General features: G+C 39.7%; 1 protein-coding gene across 12 annotated transcripts in view; it reads right to left on the bottom strand.

Moving 5' to 3' along the window:
- Nucleotides 1-6,051: 6,051 nt before the first annotated feature.
- Nucleotides 6,052-18,544, bottom strand: part of ATP8A1 (ATPase phospholipid transporting 8A1) — a 78,817-nt gene continuing 66,324 nt past the window's right edge. For all 12 annotated transcript variants that reach the window (XM_083754857.1, XM_083754859.1, XM_083754853.1 and 9 more), the window contains 7 exons: nt 17,783-17,844; nt 17,159-17,215; nt 16,644-16,751; nt 14,341-14,429; nt 13,648-13,740; nt 12,958-13,049; nt 6,052-10,728 (listed from right to left, as the gene is read on the bottom strand). In XM_083754857.1, coding sequence (XP_083610983.1) covers nt 10,631-10,728; nt 12,958-13,049; nt 13,648-13,740; nt 14,341-14,429; nt 16,644-16,751; nt 17,159-17,215; nt 17,783-17,844 — 599 coding nt within the window. In that variant the 3' untranslated portion in view covers nt 6,052-10,630. The remainder of the gene's footprint in view (nt 10,729-12,957; nt 13,050-13,647; nt 13,741-14,340; nt 14,430-16,643; nt 16,752-17,158; nt 17,216-17,782; nt 17,845-18,544) is intronic.

Genomic DNA, 18,544 nt, shown 5'->3' with positions numbered 1-18,544 from the left:
CTGCAGCTCCCATCATCCCTGACTACTGGCCATGCTGGTTGGGGCTTATGGGAGTTGGAGTTGAACAACAGCTGGAGAACTGCAGGTTTCCCATCTCTTGTGCTGCATCTTAATTTTAAGAAATCTTTTGTTGTTTTTAAATTTTCTATCCTGCCTTTTCCTCCCAAAGGAGTCCAGGTAAAGCAATGTGTTTTTAATTTAAGAATGTATGTAGAAGCAAGCTCCGTTATAACAAATGTGACAGAGTTTTGTCCAACCGCAAACACTGTTGTGTTCTGTTGTGTTTTTGAATACACCTCTGAATCTGTTGAGTAGCCAATCAAAGCAATGATTTCCTGTTTTTAATGCTAACAACAACAACAACAATTTATTATTTATACCCTGCCCATGTGACTGGGTTTCCCCAGCCATTCTGGGCGGTTCCCAACAGAATATAAAAAACACAATAAAACACCAAACATTAAAAACTTCCCTAAACAGGGTTGCCTTCAGATATCTTCTAAAAGTCAGATAGTTGTTTATTTCCTTGACATCTGGTGGGAGGGCGTTCCACAGGGCGGGTGCCACTACCGAGAAGGCCCTCCGCTTGGTTCCCTGTAACTCCACTTCTTGCAGTGAGGGAACCGCCAGAAGGCCCTCGGAGCTGGATCTCAGTGTCTGGGCTGAACGAAGGGCGTGGAAACACAGAAATATAGGGTGGTTTTACTCAAAGTAGACCCATTGAAATAAATGAACATGAATAAGTTAGGCCTGTTAATCTCCGTAGGTCTGCTGTGAGTAAAGCATAGTTGAATACCTCTCATAACAAGGAAACGGGTGAAACATACCCACATTTTTGCACTGATAACGATTTTTCGATTTTTTGATTCTAGCTACTTAAATTCAGTGTGCCTGAAGTAGTTTGGCATTTCCATTTCCCCGTGTGTAAATATAGGGCTGAGCATGACCTGGATGTGGGGTTATCCATGTTGTTTGTGCAGTTGTTTTTTTCTCCCCTGTGGGAAACCTGCTGTGATTCATACCCCTGCAGCTAGCAGGTTTGAACCCATTGCTCATCAGGTAGTGAGGAGAGGACTCAATCCTGCTGGGTGCTGCTTCGAAGGGAGTTGACCCACAGGTCGACTTTGATAGATGGGCAGGACCTCCCGCTTAACAGTCACCTCATGACACAAGATGATGGACAAGTATCAAGAGTTGGCCTCTGGGTTTTGGAGGGATTTAAAGGTGAGGCCTTCTGGGCCAAGAAACTTCCCCATCCCTGGCTTAACCAACCAACCAACAAACATGTCTCATTTCCTTTAGCCCTCAGTCTCATCAAGAATAAACACACCACTATGTAGATCTGGGGAAACCAGTGCCCCAAGAGGATTTCTACAGCCTTTCCTTCCTCTGGCAGTTCCTGATATCACCTGGAAAGTTGTCCCTGAGGGTCAGGTGACCTTTCCCACCCAAACCTTGTTTGTAAACTCGTTGGATGCCAGTCATTGGAACGTTCATTAGATAATTTCAGAAAAGCGTGCTGAATTTCAGCGAAGTCCTCCACATCTCGTTTGCTGTTCAGAGCATGCCACCACTAAAAGAAAAGGTTCCTTGTATCGTAAATTGAGCTGGTCTTTGAATATTGTTTATAAACCCAGATTTGGATTACACTGGAAATGTTGCACAGGCCTCCGAGTCCAAATTTGAGCCAGATATGGAGAGGAGATGGCTGCCAGGTTATGAAACTTCTCTCTTTGTCAGTCTGTTATCGCACATCTGTCACCCAATATTGGGAATGTCATGAACCGAGCAGCAGCAAAATGCTCTCAAATAACAACAGCTTGGTTTTTGATTTGCTTTTAAGGTAAAGGTAAAGGTACCCCTGCCCGTACGGGCCAGTCTTGCCAGACTCTGGGGTTGTGCGCCCATCTCACTCAAGAGGCCAGGGGCCAGCGCTGTCCGGAGACACTTCCAGGTCACGTGGCCAGCGTGACAAAGCTGCATCTGGCGAGCCAGAGCTGCACACGGAAACGCCGTTTACCTTCCCGCTGGTAAGCGGTCCCTATTTATCTACTTGCACCCGGAGGTGCTTTCGAACTGCTAGGTTGGCAGGCGCTGGGACCGAGCAGCGGGAGCGCACCCCGCCGCAGGGATTCGAACCGCCGACCTTTCGATCGGCAAGTCCTAGGCGCTGAGGCTTTAACCCACAGCGCCAAATCCTCTCAGGTATCTTCTATGGCTCTCAAGCATCTTCTATGGCCAAGTCCACAGGTGAACAACTCATTGAGAATTTCAGGATTTGTTTAATGATTGTCACCCAGCAACTGCAATCCTAAACTATTAAGACACAGCTTGTGAGGATTCAGTGGTATAGCATTAAGTTCACCCTGTTAAGATGCAGGTACACTAACAAAACAGCCTTGCCAATGTGTTGGAGAGGGTGTAACACAGTTGGCAGAACATTCCACATGTGGTCATGCGAACATGCACGGTCATTCTGGGACAGAGTGTCTGCAGAAGCAAGCAATATTCCCAATATTAGGTGACAGATGTCAGATGACAGACAGACAAAGAGAGAAGTTTCATAGCCTGGCAGCCATCTCCTCTCCCTATCTGGCTCAAATTTGGACTCGGAGGCCTGTGTGGACCCAGCTCTTTTGCTTCTTCCTTTCTGCCTGAAGGAAAGAGACGTTTTGGGCCCCTGTGCCATTGGGCCTGGCCTGAGGGACCACAGATGCCAACCTGAATAAAATATGGGGGCGGCAGGTAAGCCTTGCCCCACATAACTGATCACATGACACGGCACACACATACCATTTGAATGGCAATGCTCATTTGGGGAGGGGGGCTCAAATATTTTATTGGGGGGGCTGAAGGGACCTTGGCCCTTAGGAGTTGGCTCCTATGTGGGGGCAATGGTCCTACTTCGCTCATGTCCAGGGTCCTTGAGGTTTTTCCTGGCTCTGTGGGAATTTTTGTTGTTTAGTCGTTTAGTCGTGTCCGACTCTTCGTGACCCCATGGACCAGAGCACGCCAGGCACTCCTGTCTTCCACTGCCTCCCGCAGTTTGGTCAGACTCATGCTGGTAGCTTCGAGAACACTGTCCAACCATCTCGTCCTCTGTCGTCCCCTTCTTCTTGTGCCCTCCATCTTTCCCAACATCAGGGTCTTTTCCAGGGAGTCCACTCTTCTCATGAGGTGGCCAAAGTATTGGAGCCTCAGCTTCAGGATCTGTCCTTCCAGTGAGCACTCAGGGCTGATTTCCTTAAGAATGGAGAGGTTTGATCTTCTTGCAGTCCATGGGACTCTCAGGAGTCTCCTCCAGCACCATAATTCAAAAGCATCAATTCTTTGGCGATCAGCCTTCTTGATGGTCCAGCTCTCACTTCCATACATCACTACTGGGAAAACCGTAGCTTTAACTATCCAGTGTTTCCCAACCTTGTGCCTCCCAGCTGTTTTTGAACTACAACTCCCATCATCCCTGACTAGCAAGACCAGTGGCAAGGGATGATGGGAATTGTAGTCCAAAAACAGCTGGAGGCCCAAGGTTGGGAAACACTGAACTATACGGACCTTTGTTGGCAAGGTGATGTCTCTGCTTTTTAAGAAGCTGTCCATCATGTGGCCTCATCATGGCCTGCACTTCCTCCCAGGGCTCCTCAGAGGAGTGGCTGAGATGAGGGGTGACGAAGACGAAGACGAGGATGAGCTGAACCACCCCACCCACTTTATCCCTGATTGGAGTGGCAGGTTAGATCCCTAACTACCTCCTCATTCAGCTGCTTAAGGAACTTGGGGTAAGGCTGCCCATCTCCAGAGAAACTAGAGAGGGCATTTCAGAGCTGGGCATGATGTAGGTGCTCCCCTCAGTAGATCTCTCGAGACAAATCAAAGATGGCAGCCAGAGAGGCCTCCAGGGCGGGTTCCACTCATGAACTCCCTTCCGTGCCCTCAGTGAGGGATACAATGCAGATGCTGGGCCAGAAGACCTACTACCTTCCACGTGTCCCAAGGTGAAAGACTTCTGGGAAAGGATTTATAATGAATTGAAAAAAGTGTTGAAAAACACATTTATTAAAAAACCAGAAGCCTTTTTACTTGGTATAGTGGGGGGTAAAATCCCCAAAAAGGATGTTACTTTTTTTTCTGTATGCCACAACAGCTGCGAGAATATTGTTAGCGTAGAATTGGAAGAAACAAGCGTTACCAAGTATCAAAGAATGGCAGATGAAGATGGTGGAGTATATGGAACTTGCCAAACTGACCGGGAGACTCTGCGACCAGAGAGAAGAGGCGGTGGAAGAAGACTGGAAGAAGTTTAAGGAATATTTGAAAAAATATGTTAATATTTAAACCTTAGAATAGCTTTGGAAGTGGATATAGGCTGTAGGGTTAGAAGTAGAAGATAGGGTATTTTAAAATAGTATTATTTGTAAGTGATAAAATGTGAAGTTAGAAATTATGATACAGTGGTACCTCGGGTTACATATGCTTCAGGTTACATACGCTTCAGGTTACAGACTCCGCTAACCCATAGTGCTTCAGGTTAAGAACTTTGCTTCAGGATAAGAATAGAAATCATGCTCCTGCAGCGTGGCAGCAGCAGGAACCCCATTAGCTAAAGTGGTGCTTCAGGTTAAGGACAGTTTCAGGTTAAGAACGGACCTCCGGAACGAATTAAGTACTTAACCCAAGGTACTACTGTATATGTAAACTGCTAAAGATGAAGTAAAATGAAAATCAGATAGGTGGGACTTGGGGAAACCAACTTAACAATGTTTGGAAAAATAAGGATATGACAAGAATTTGTTTGTATTGTTTGTCTTTTCTGTCTGTGTTTTTTATTTGTGTTATAAAATGAATAAAAAAAATTTGGGAAGTAAAAAAGGAGACCTACCACCTTCCTTCTGACCAGGAAGTTGATGTTTGTTCCTTGTTGGACAGCCAAACAACTGCTGCGTTCTCTGCTCCTTTCAGCAGCCACGCTCTTAAAATAGCTGTGGTACCCAGAGCACAGCATGAAGTGGGCAAATGGAGAATTCCCTGTGAGCCCAGATAATAGAGCTCAGCTTCCAAGAGCAGTCCCCAGTAAGCAGAGCAATGCCTTGGGGTGGAGTCGGCTTGGGACACTGGCCAAACATTGCAATTCTTTAAGCACATGTGAATAATAATAATAAAACAAATCTCAACAGAACACCAGCTAAATCACTTGTAACTTCCAGGGTGCGTTAGACCTGTCAGGCAAAAGCAAGTTGCGGTTACCAATCAATTGTAGCAAGTGGTTTGCTGTTTTCAGTGGGGCTTGTACTGCATACTGGTAGAATTTGGAATTAGTACTAGATGATCAGCTTATTCAAGAATGCAGGAAAGCCAGAAATGGCTCCGACGGATAATTTTGTTCAAACTTGGTACCTGTTTATCTGTTGTGCAGCTCCAGTAATAACTTTCTTTCTGGAGGGGCACTTTCAATGCCAGGATAAGCTCCAGTGTTTACATTGTATTGCACAAATGTAGGACTGTGGAGACATTGTATTCATTTTTTTTTTTTGCTTACATTTTCTTCATTGCCTAAAGGAAATCCTTAAGGAATATGCATACTATTTTTATTTAGAAGATATATCCATTTGTATTTTACTTTTCTAGCAGCACTGACTTTTTAATGTTGTAGCTTGTTTTTTCTTACCTCTTCTAAATGTTGGTTTCTGACTGTCTTACTCTGGTATGTTCATATTGTATGCTTTTAAAAGTCTACATATTCTTAGGCAACAAGTGTTCTCGTGTCATCCTTTGGCTATCAAGCTGTGTTATTTTAAAATTTTGTCTTCATTATACCGACTTACGCTCTTCTATGAATGCCTTCACTGAATAATGTTTTTGATAAAGCATTCTTACTGCCCATGCTATCTCAGGTTTCTAATTATTTAGTAAAAATTGCACAATGTCACGTTAGTTAACTAAGGGACATCAAAACTAAGCTTTTATCGAGAGGATTTTAATTGCTCAAAATCGGACTAATGGAGTGTGCTTCTGGGAGAGGGTTGCATTTAAGATGCGGACAACGCTTCAGAGTTTATTTAATGGCAAGGTTTATTTTTGAACAATTAGAAGACAAAACATTTAAAATTTGCAGTTCAAAACATGCACATTCACAAAAGGCCAATGACATGTAACACTGCATAGAACTGAATATATTACTAAAATTTAATAACGTTATAAAACAGTGCATTTGACATCCATTTAAAACGAAACCTGAGAAAAACTACCATAAACACGGAGTCAAAATCTCTTCAGTCATGCAGCTTCACAAATTCCACAGCAGTTTCAGCAGTAATGGTTCAGTGGAGCTGGAAAGTCCTACTTTGCTTTGAATGCAGTCTTTTGATACAGTGCCTTTCAAGACAGCATGGAAATCAAGTTGCAGTAGAAAACTAATATTCATGTATTATGGCTTCAATTGTAGAACACGAAAAAACACGGAAACATGATTTTACTTTTACACATTCGGGCCACAGTTTCGTAGTTACAAAATATTTGAAGGGATGCAAAAGTCTGTGTTGGAACAACCTATAAAACGCAAGGAGACTCGATTGCCTCTTTTTACCGTTCTCTTACTGTTTGAGTAGTCCAGTTAGTTCAGTGGGTTGTGCACAAATTTGGGAATGCTACCCTTGGTCAACTTGTGTATGATTTTCCGAGTTCACATTCAGTACTAATAGAGTGAAGTTGTTAATTCAGTTGTTGATCCAACACTTGATTTGCTTACTAATACACACATGGTTTGATGCATGTTTGAACCGAAGGAAAAAGAAATCATGAGCTTTACAGCACAGACATGCACCAGCTCAGATTCACACTGTGACATTTTAACTCATGCAGACAGATTGATAAAACTTACTAGAACGACACCTGTTTTTTGCACAATACATAAATGGGCAGAAAAAGAGGGGAGCTAAATACACGGTCCAAGACTCTAAGCAAACAATTCAAAATTAATTAATTGATGAAAACAGATGTCTTTCCATGTGAGACAGTGCAACAGGAATCTTTCACCATTGCATTTGTTTAAATATTTCCTCTATTTTTATACAACTAGAAAGTTGCTTATAAATTTGTCAAAATTTCTCTGCAAAAATAAATCTAATACTAAGAAAAAACAAGTCCACTTATGGCTTCTCAAAGTGATTCCAATTAGCTGATGTTCTGGTTACTACATTCTCACCAAGTAATTAAAATAATACCTATATGTAGGCGTTGATCTCTGAATGGCACCTTTTCATTCAATTAATGATATTTTTTTTTAAAAAAAAACATAGCGTGAAATTGTTGCACAGTACACCTAATACTTACAAAACATACAACTTCCTTTCTGGATTTAATTAAGAGAAATGTAAAAGTTTAGAATTTCAAAACAAGTACATTATAGTAAAGTACTGTAACTTGAGTAGAGTAATTGTTTACTAAAACATTTTGCTTACCAACCAGTAGTCCCAAATATATATATATTATAATATATTCCTATATTATAATGTAATAAACCACTTATATAGCCTTTTGTTATGAAATGTGTTTGTTTGCAAATAACATATGTATTGTATGTCCTGACTTTTGTTTAAATTGAGTGTTATGTTCTTTAGGAATTCCAAGTTTTTATTTAGATTTTAATATCGGGGGGGGGGGGGAGCAAACTATTAAAGACAGAACAAACACACAATCTTTGGGTATTGTGATAATGACTGCCGTTAGAAAAATGACATCCGGTGTGTGAGAAATTGTATTTTTTTAAAGTTAAATGACATCAGAACAAAGATTAATTCAGAAGGGCAAAAATGAAAAATTAAGATGTGGAGCACTTATTCAGAATAGCCAAGATAAGCTGAATAAGCCTACATCTTCCTTAGAAAATAACATTTTTTAAAAAATAAAAGACGTAACATAATCACTGAGAGTTTAAAATCCCATGATCAAGAAAATGTGCTAAGAACAGTCTACTTTTAGGCAGCAATGACAGCCAAAATGAGTACCTATTGTGTCTATTTTTTTGCAAATAAGGATGGTCATAGAGTTTCCTGACCTATCGCTAATGTGATACCTGTGCCTTCACCTTGATCCAGCAAGGGAGATCTGTTTGAGGTAACTGGATTGCGTGTGTGTTGAAATAGGTATCTGCATGCAGATCATTCTCCTGCGTCATTTGCATGCAAACTGCCATTTCATGCTTCAGGGAGAGGAGGAAGGGGACACACCTGCATCCAGCACCCGCGATTTACATGGTGCATGTCAACTCTGACCGCTTAGCTGGGGTGCGGAAATGAATGGAGAAGACACTCTTTCCTGATTACTCCTTTCAGATGCCCTAAGAGGCTGCATAGGCCAGAAGCAAAGAACAGGTTATATGAATGAGCACATCGTTTCTGCTGAATCACGACGGATCGACTTCATTCATTGATTCTAAAAAGAAATATGCACTGCTTGGAATTGTCCTTAAGTATTCTAAAAAGATTATCATTTTGAATCGTTCACTTGGGAAAGGACAAGCCCAAAATTTTTGTGTGTGCTCCAGGTCAAGTGATTTGGCCCTCCTTGCCGATTCATTCATTATCTATGCCTGAAGTAGCTTTTCTGAAGGCAATTTTGGGCTGCGAGATGGGAAGCAAGGCTGTTTTCAGCAAGGGTTCGTTTTTCTCTTTTGGACTCCTTTTTTCTTCAGTTTTATTTTCTGTTTAAATGTCACTCGTGAAAAAGAACAGTGTCCTTGCCATTATGAATGAGTGCAACTGTGTATCACAAGTATATAAAATGTTCTACGTCATTTAATAAATACAATGTTCCTATTAAACTTTGCTTTTCAAAAGTTGGACCATCGCATACAAATATTTCATTTATAAGAATATTTATATTTGTCTTTCTACAGGTAGAACAGTTGTACAGTGCACTCAAATCAGAGGTGAAACCTACTATATAAAATATATATTTTAAATTAGACATACTGAAATGGCTTCATAGCAGAGCACATGTTAATTTGCAGTATTGTATCAGATTCTGTTTCTCATCCTGATTAGACAAACTTATTTAAAAATACTGAAATACAATATTTTTGGGGGTGAGAAGTTGAAATCTTACATTCTTGATTAGAGTATGAAACCTTTTTTGTTAGTTTACGTTCCTTGCTTTCATTAGCAGTTTTACATCTTATACCTTTCAAGATCTACACCTAAAAAAAGAAATATTGGTTAAAATCCTCAAACTTCAGCATAGCCTACTTTAAATCAAAATTGGGACTGTACACATATATTTGACAGCAAGACTAAATAACTGTCTTGTAGTGCAAACAGAAAGCAGTGCAATGCTGATGACTCGTTCTTGTGAAAAACCACCAAAATAAATCACTTTGTTTGCAGCAAGTTGCTCTGGCAACTTAAGTGTAAATTTAAACCAGCATTTTCAAGTACACTACCGCTCCAATCCAGTAAGAGCAAGCATTTGCATGTGTGCATGATACAACATTTGGGTTTGGGTCCTATAAATGCAAAAGCATATTGGGAAAGAAAACTCACATGGGATTCATGCATGGTGCTCTGGCACTAGGTGTGAACAATGAGCAACATGGCTGGTTCTTTCCTCTCTGTTTGTCAGAAAGGAAACTGGAATCAAGTCACCACCTTTTCCTTTCTGTCTGGCCTTACAGGTAACCAGTGCCATTAAAATGAAAAGTGTGCTATGTTGGGGATGGTGGCAGGGAAACGCAACACTTCTGCAAACAGCCCGTTTCTGTGTACAGGTTCCCCTGGATCAGGTCCTTAGGTGTATGGAAGGGATATAAGGCAGACCAGCATTTGTCTATAATTCAAAGACACATGCCCCTTACATAGAAAATGGCTGCTGTGTTAAATGTACACATTTCTGTTAAATGAACATGAATGAAAGGCTTGTATAAGGCCAAAGGTGAAAGTGACCGCAGATCTGAAAAATCAATGCAATACAAAGCAAACAGTATCAAGTTCACATTATTGTAAAACTTTTCAAGTACAGAGTTTCAAGCATGCAATTCTTATATCACACTTGACGTCGCCACCCTTTAAAATTTCTCCGCAAATGATTACTAAGATGAGAAATATGGAAATTCTTTGGCAAACTTTTTAGGCTAGTTTGACACGTGTACCTTTAAATGTCTTGCTTTGAAATCTTACTTCAACACAGAAATGAATATTTAAAAATTGTTATTTAGCACTTGTTGAAATCAAAGGCTAGGTACTTTAAATAATTCACCGCTCGCAAATCTTTGCAAAGGCGATGGTTGTCAATGTATGCTATGTCGAGTAATCTGGCTGTTCATTATGTCCCGGATATACATATAGGAACGTTACGTATTCAGCATCACTGTAAATAAGTAGTTGGCAAAGGCTGAAAGCTATTTTCAATCTCTGCTTACAAAATCCAAGTAACACTTGTTGAAAAATTTGGAGATGGTGTATTACAGTATAGTTGCACAGTGCTTATGTCTACGCAGTATGTGAACTCAAACTTCAGGGAATAAGAGTAACAACACACATCTTCCTCTAATCTGTTGCTGGACCTTGCTAGCAGACCCAGGAAATATATATTACTTTGCCATACTATGGCAAGTATCAGGGCTCAGTGTCATAGTTCTTCACCACTCATCAGGTCTTTGCTTTGTAGTATCGTAGGCTCTTATTACTTCAGATTGTGAAACAATCCCATTTTCGTCTTGAGAGAAGGCATAACCATCTGCAATTATAAAGCCAAACTGGAATGAGGAACAAGGACTACAGTTCTACTTTGGCTGAAATATTTTCAAAAAGAATCACTCAGTTTAAATACTAATATGCCCCACAGAGCCTCAAGGTCCATAAATAGCAACACCCTAGTGGTCCCGGGCCCTAAGAAAGTTAGACTGGCTTCAACCAGAGCCAGGGCCTTTTCAACACTGGCTCCGGCCTGGTGGAATGCTCTCCCTCATGAGACCAGGGCCCTGCAGGATCTGATTTCTTTCCGCAGGGCCTGTAAGACAGAGTTGTTGCACCTGGCCTTTGGCTTGGAGCCAGTTTGATTCTCTCCCCCTCTTTCTTTTTCCTTTCTCCTCCTGTGATGAGGCTGCATTTTATTATTTCAATATTTTAATGTTGTATTTTAATCTTGTTTTTAAGTTGTATTCATTCAACTTGTTTTTATTATTGCTTGTTAGTTGCCCTGAGCCCGGCCTTGGCTGGGGAGGGCGGGGTATTAATAATAATAATAATAATATGCTAATAAGCCAATGGCTAAGCACAGCCCTGACATATTACAGAGAAGCCCTGTTCTGGGTTTGTCAATTGTGAGAGAGCTTTTTAGCATGTTCAGTCATTCTTAGAAGCCCCCTTCAGACTCTTCAGGAAAGTTTGGGAAAGGAACGAGCTTAGATGCTGTGCACAGGGATGCAGCGGTTCCTGCTCTACTGACTGAGCTGACAAATTTAAGCCTTCTTGCATTTGGCTGAACACCAAGAAGGCTATAGTCATTGATGGATATGATTAATGGTATATCCAGTGCTCCCCCCCCCCAGAAATAGAGGTGAAGGAATTATTCTTTTAGGGGGGAGCCAAGGTTGTTGAGAGGGATGTGGGTGGCGCTGTGGGTTAAACCACAGAGCCTAGGACTTGCAGATCAGAAGGTCGGCGGTTCGAATCCCTGCGACAGGGTGAGCTCCCGTTGCTCAGTCCCTGCTCCCGCCAACCTAGCAGTTCGAAAGCATGTCAAAGTACAAGTAGATAAATAGGTACCACTCTAGCAGGAAGGTAAATGGCGTTTCTGTGCGCTGCTCTGGTTCACCAGAAGCGGCTTACTCATGGTGGCCACATGATCCGGAAGCTGTCTGCAGACAAACGCTGGCTCCCTCGGCCCATAGAGCGAGATGAGCACCGCAACCCCAGAGTCGGTCACGACTGGACCTAATGGTCAGGGGTCCCTTTACCTTTACGGTTGTTGAGGTTTTTTTGGGTGGAGACTGTCCCACAACCTCTGACACAAAGCCACAAGAAACATGCAGCCCACACACAGCTCTGAGCAGTTGGTATGCTACAAAAAGGTGCTGGAACGCACCGAAGAGGTGGCGGAACTCAGTTCTGGCTGAAAAACAGCCCTGTTTATATAGCATTGGTGTTGTTTTTATTTGGCTTTTAATTAATTTTACTTGTTTACATTTTGGCTTATTAAGTTGCTTCGAGACTTTTTTTACATAAAACAACTTAAAACACAATAAAGAAATAAAACGAAAACAAAATGAATAGAACTATCGGTGCAATACTATACATATCTATTAAATTTCATCTGAGTGCAACAGTGCTTATTTTTGGGAAAGTTGGTATATGATTGCAACCTAAAATAACTGATATATGTTCTCTATTCTAAAGCAATGTTGAAAGAATAAATTCAAATTCTATTACTCATTTAAAATTATGAGTTGGAGCCACATGGGACTCTCTGAATGGGGTGTGGGGCATGTAGTGGGAGGGGAGAAATGGGAAAATTCAGAGCAGCTACCTTGTGCTAGGAGACCTGCCTTTCCACTGTGAAAAGCATTCTTGGATTCAACCTTATGGTTCCAATTATGGTCCTTTCCTGCTTCCCTATTTACTCTCTTTCAAGTGATTAAATCTTGAGCAAGGGGAGCCAAGCACGCAGGATCTATTATTAATAGCCTTCTAAAACCCATCTTGGCATATTTTTTTGGAAACACTTGTATCCTTCTTTTTCATTTTGAAGTCTTCAAAGCATCTCACAATAAGTACCAATAAGATAACAATAATAAACCAACGTTAAAAATCATGGTGCGTGTAACTAAAGCTATGCAATAAGAAATGTAATTTAACGGGGCCAAACATAAATATGAAAGCAGAACCAAGTGTATTCATGCTCTGTGATTTTGCTATTTCTGTCTTTTGGATTTGTACTTATTTCTGTCAAATCTTGAATACTTACGAAGCAAGTTTTGTTGCAGAGACTCAGAGCGGTACAAGTTGACATGGTTTTTCTTGAAGACATTTTTCAGTAGCTGAGCTGTTTCAGTTAAGCTAAAAAATAAAATAAAATGTCAACACACTAATATCTGTGTGAAATAATGACCCAGCGCTGTGACACAATATTCACTGTTCAGCAGGGGCTTTCAAGCAAGTTAACTAAAAGCACAATCCTAAGAATTAAGTCCAACTGAGTTCACTGAATCCTACTCTCAGATTAGTGGATATAACCACTTTTGTCTAGTGGTCTACCTACTTTCCTGGGAGTAAGTCTCACAGAGCTCAGTGGGACTTTCTTCTGACTATGCATGAATATGCCTGCAGTGTAAAATAGATTTATTGGCAATTGCAATTCTTCATCATAGGCTCTTTAAATTCCTACTTATGGGAGAACCTAAGCCACAGCAATGAATGCAGAGAACCATCAGATATGCCAGTAACCTCTGCTTTTCGAATGGGATCTCCACAGTGACATTTATGACTTGAATGCTTCACAATTAAGAAAGAGTAGAGTATCTTAAAGGAAACAATGAAAGTCAAGATTTTGCTGGCAAGTGTGGATCAGCCCTAAGGTATTGCAATGCTTCAATACAACATTACAATGGGGTTCTACTTGTGCAATGATGTGGATTATTTACAGGTATTATAGTACCTTTTCCCATGAACAACTGCTCCTGGATCTTGAGATTTTGCTTCCAACTCCTGAACTTCATCTACCAGTGTTTTAAATGCTGCTCTTTTCACTCTGCAATGAAAAATGCTTTTGGGTAACTCATACCAAAGCTGAAATTTGAGAGAAACTAAAACAGAAATCTTCAGTATAAAATATACACCAATATAAAGTTAACCTTCAAAGTAATGCTACATAAGAATGCACATACATGTTACACTTCAGTAGCTTACACAGACGACAGACTGTGAATGAAATTTTAGAATTAATGGTTGGAGAAAGGTTATAAAAATAAGCATTCAATTCATAGGTGTATACTTCAGAAACCATGTCTGCTTTCAGATTATAATTTATATGAAAAACAATTATTTTAAAGAATTAACATCTGCACAAATTTGCATTAATGGGTCTATAAAGCTTCTATAAAGGTGAATCATAATTTAGTAGGAAAAGGCTGCAGTCCTATACCCATTTACATGGGAATGAAGACACTGATGTTAAAGGGTCTTACTTTGAGTAGACATTATAGGACTGAGCTGTTGGGCTACAACCTTATCCTCACTTACTTGACAGTAAGCCCCATGTACAGGATAGCATTCTAAATGCATCTTTGGGTTACTAACACATGAATGCATTAATTTCTTTAAAAATATATATAAAGAGTTTTATACTTACACTTTATATGCTACATCGAAGATCAAAGCTGTCAGCGGAATACTTAGTAAGCCCATCCAGAAAACACCAGAACTGAACATCATAACTGCCTACATGGATTTAAACAGCGGTGTTATTTTTAGAAAAGAAATACGAAACTTTTCAGATGAAGCTAGGTAATATGGTGGAAAAAAAATAGTAACCTATTGAAAAATTCAGCCACTGGGAATGTGTTCAGTAAGGGTTGTCAATGAGGGAATGTTGGTATTCCTTATAGACTTATGTAGAAAAAGCATTGCCAGCAGCTGTCTATCACTATTCATCCCCCAATGCACAAGAGAGCAGGTTTGAGATTTTTCCTTACAATCAAACCGCATATAAATTTTATGAAATAAGCAAATAATAAATAAAGGCACTACCGGTTTTGGGTTGACTGGCACTTATCAATTTAAATTTCACAAACCCTTCTTCGCCTTCAGCTACAGGAAATGGCCAATTAAAGAGCGATGTCCTCATTTCAAGGGAGATGTTTTACAAAAATCTCTTTCCCAGAAACTCCGAGAATTCAAGGGGTCTTGGGGCCAGTGATCAGAACTGCTAACCCTATTAATTGTGACTAGGGCGGAAAACAGGTACCTGTAGTCACTTACAATTTGGCTGCATTTGAAACAGATATATAAATAACTTAACCTACAGTTCCAAACACAGGAGAATGACAATCAAGAGATGTGCATAAGAAATTCATATTAAACACTTTTGCAGGCAATAGTAGAAGCATCTTCCATGCACTGAGCATTTGGCTCTAAAGCAATGTTTATTTATTAGACTTATCACTCAGAGCCTTGTTCCTAGCGCTCAGGGAAAATACCAATATGCTGATTATTCTACTCAAATGCCATCTGATATAAAGAGCAGCTTATGATTCTTTTAGGAGGGAGGCTATTTGGCAATTAACCCCCACCCTCCACCAAAAAAAGGCCAAGTTTGTATGTAATGCTTTAACAAGCACCTGTGTGCAAGGAAGATCGCAGCATTAAGACAACAATATATAAAAGTAAAGCAGGATTAATTTAATGTCACAAGTGCTAAAGTGAAAATTTAAATAGAGCAATTACGAAAACTGTTTCAATACTAAAAATCAATTTTATGGAAAAGTGGATTTACAAGCAAGATAAAGATCATAATTTAACTTATAAACAATGTTATAATGGAAAACGTGACTTTTGTCATAGCCAATTCTTAAAGCCACCACTCCCAAGCAAACACTGTGAGGTAAAAGTTTTATAGATTGCAATTAATAAACAGTAAGTCCTGAATAAGAAAAAGGGAGGCAAAAATGGATCTAGATGCGATTTAAACAACATACTTTTATTTTTAAATTAATGACTTTTCAAGATTAGGGTGACAGAGCAAAAAGCTATCGTTCTGTAAGCCACCCGCTATTAAACGTTCCTTGGTGAAACAGCAGAAGTGATAATGTAGGTCTTAGGATGTTAATTCTTACCATTGTAATGCTAACTATGAAAGAAGGAACAAACTGGCGCCTACCATTCAGTCAACCCAGCCTTTGGCTTTACAAACGAAGAACATGAATTGAAGGGGGAAAAAGTTTTTCTGCGTCATATTTGAAAGCCTGTCACATTTTTTTCTTTTGCAGAGTTAATCCAAAACTAAAAGATTTAAAGCCGACATTCGCATTAAAGACAGAAGGCCTCTTTGTATATTTGGATGAAGAGGGAGAAAAAATAAAATCCCACCGAGGTATTTCCTTCCTTTCTGTAGAAGAAAGCTCCCTCCTTGATCAGTAGCAGCATTTTTGTCTCAAACTTTTCACATCTCTCTGCACATAGGCAGGTCAGCTGGGAAATGGCAAACTGATCCATTTTAGACAATGGGCGCTAACAGGGGCAGCCTGTTCTGAGGACGGATTCTGTTTTCTTCAGTTGGTGGTTTACAAATTTATACTAATGTATGAGAGTCGTGGTTTATGCCAAGTCTCTTCTGCTTCTAACCCTTCCCTTTTGGTCTTATGAAACCAAATGGAATCTGATGCAAACTTGGCTGCCAGGGATATATAGCCAACAATTTTAAATGCAAATTACAATTAGCTGGTGTTATTGGTCACACACAAAAAACAAAAGACTTGTCAATGCTTTTAGAACTTGTGAAAACCTGATACCTCAAAGCCAAAATGTCCAAAGTCTGCTTGTTCTGAAGAGATAATAGGCTGCACGTCATTCATCTCAGACCAATCAATTCTCAAACAAAAATAAAAGTATGGTTTTACATAGAGATTCAGAAATTAGTTAAAAGGCGAACATTACCTCCCCAGACATATCAGGGGCCATAGGAATTAGAGGCCACAAGGAAGAGTAGATTCCGAAAAATACTACCCACAGTGCAATGCTGCCCCATATTGCTATGTGGCTGAACTGGAAAAAAAAGAATAAAAATCAAACAGTCAAACCTGCAAAATAGGTCAATAGGAGAAAAAAATGTTTCCTTTATGGTTAGAGCCAGACTAAGGTTGCATTCTATTTACCTGGGAATTAAGCCCCACTGAAATCAATAGGAATTACTTTTAGGTAGGCAGGATTATAGTTCTAACCCATTCCCTCTTTTCCTTGGTTTATTGCTATCAGAATTTGCAGATTAACATGCCTATTTTGTCTATTAATATTGCCAATTTCTATGCAGGTGTTCTTTGAATAAACCCAACCCAGTTAACCCCTCGTCAACCAATATAGGTCAGTACTCTAGTTACATAAATTACAGTAAATTTACACTTATAGCTTTATTACGTATTGTAACATGAGCTATTTTAAAAATAATTTCTTACCAAAGTCCAATATGAAGTCTCTAATCCAGCTTTTAAACACACAGTTATTACTACAAACTAAAGAGAGAGAGAGAGAAATTAGCTACTTTTCCTTAACCAATATAACAGTGCTTCAACTCCAAGTGAAGTATGACGTTTCAAAAGTTGCTTTTGGAATGGCATGCAAAATGTGAACAGGTTAAATCTGTCTTAAGAAGTATGGATGACTCTCCATTTGGAGACGAATGGGCTGGCCAAGATGTAGCACACTGAACCTGACAGGTTGCTGAAGGGAGGCTACCCAGACTTCTGATGATAAATTGTTTTACACCCTGCTCTGATTGCCCAGGGTGCACAAATTTAAGTTTTCTGATTTTATAGTTCATTTTAATTAATTTTATGTATTGTATCTGAATGGTTTTTTTTTGTTAACCTTATTATATACTGCTTAAAGACTGTGCTTATACCTTGTTAAATGGTATATAAATTGGTTAAATCAATCCATCATTCATTCAATCAATCAACCAACCCACCCACAGGCTAAAATAATAATATTAAGATTGTAATAAAGAATCACCCAGTATCAAATTTCTAGCATACTCTTCTGCATAGGACACAAGTTACATTCACATTAGCAATACTTACGGTATATACTGTGTTTCCCAAAAGCAAATAGTCTGAAGTTTTACCACTGGCAAATACAGTATCTGTAAGATAACAACATCAGAAATATTAAAACTGGGGATATTTATGGAAATGATTTTATAATATAAATTTCTGCTTAAATTGCCAAAGAACTGTTCCCTTGGGTTTCTTTCCATGGACAAAACTATTTTAATTTGAAGCAGAATATGGTCAGTTTGTTGTCCCCATCAAAGAAGACCTAAGTAACTACTGACCGGTCAGCTTGACGTCAATACTATGTAAGGTCCTAGATCAGATAATTAAATAGTTGGTCTATGAGCACTTAGAAAAGGATGCTGTGGGTTTCTCAAAAACAAGTCATGCCTGGTGAATCTCATTTCTGTTTTTGTTTTTACTACAAGCTGAGTAAATAAGGGGAACCCTGTGGACTTAGTGTATCTTGATTTCAGTAAGGCTTTTGTATGATATTCTTGCAGAGAAGCTAGTAAAATGTGGGCTGGATGAGGTAACTGTTAGGTGGTTTGACTGACTGAACCCAAAGAGTTCCCATCGTCCTGGAAAAAAAGCAGGATATGAACGCAGTAGCAAGAAGATGATCGGAATCCCCCTTCGGATCTTGAAATATGGGTCCCCTCAACAAAAATTTAAAATTCAGCTTTGTAATTTGGAATTTATGTGATGTGATTTGATTGGTCGGTTAATAAAAATTATTTTTTTAAAAAAGCGGTAGGTCAGATGCCACAAGGTTCTTTCTTGAGTCTG

Source organism: Podarcis gaigeae (assembly GCF_964106915.1).
Source record: "Podarcis gaigeae genome assembly, chromosome: 9".
NCBI lineage: Eukaryota > Metazoa > Chordata > Lepidosauria > Squamata > Lacertidae > Podarcis > Podarcis gaigeae.
The sequence above is the reverse complement of the archived record's forward strand: the minus strand, read 5'-3'. Positions and strand labels throughout refer to the sequence as shown.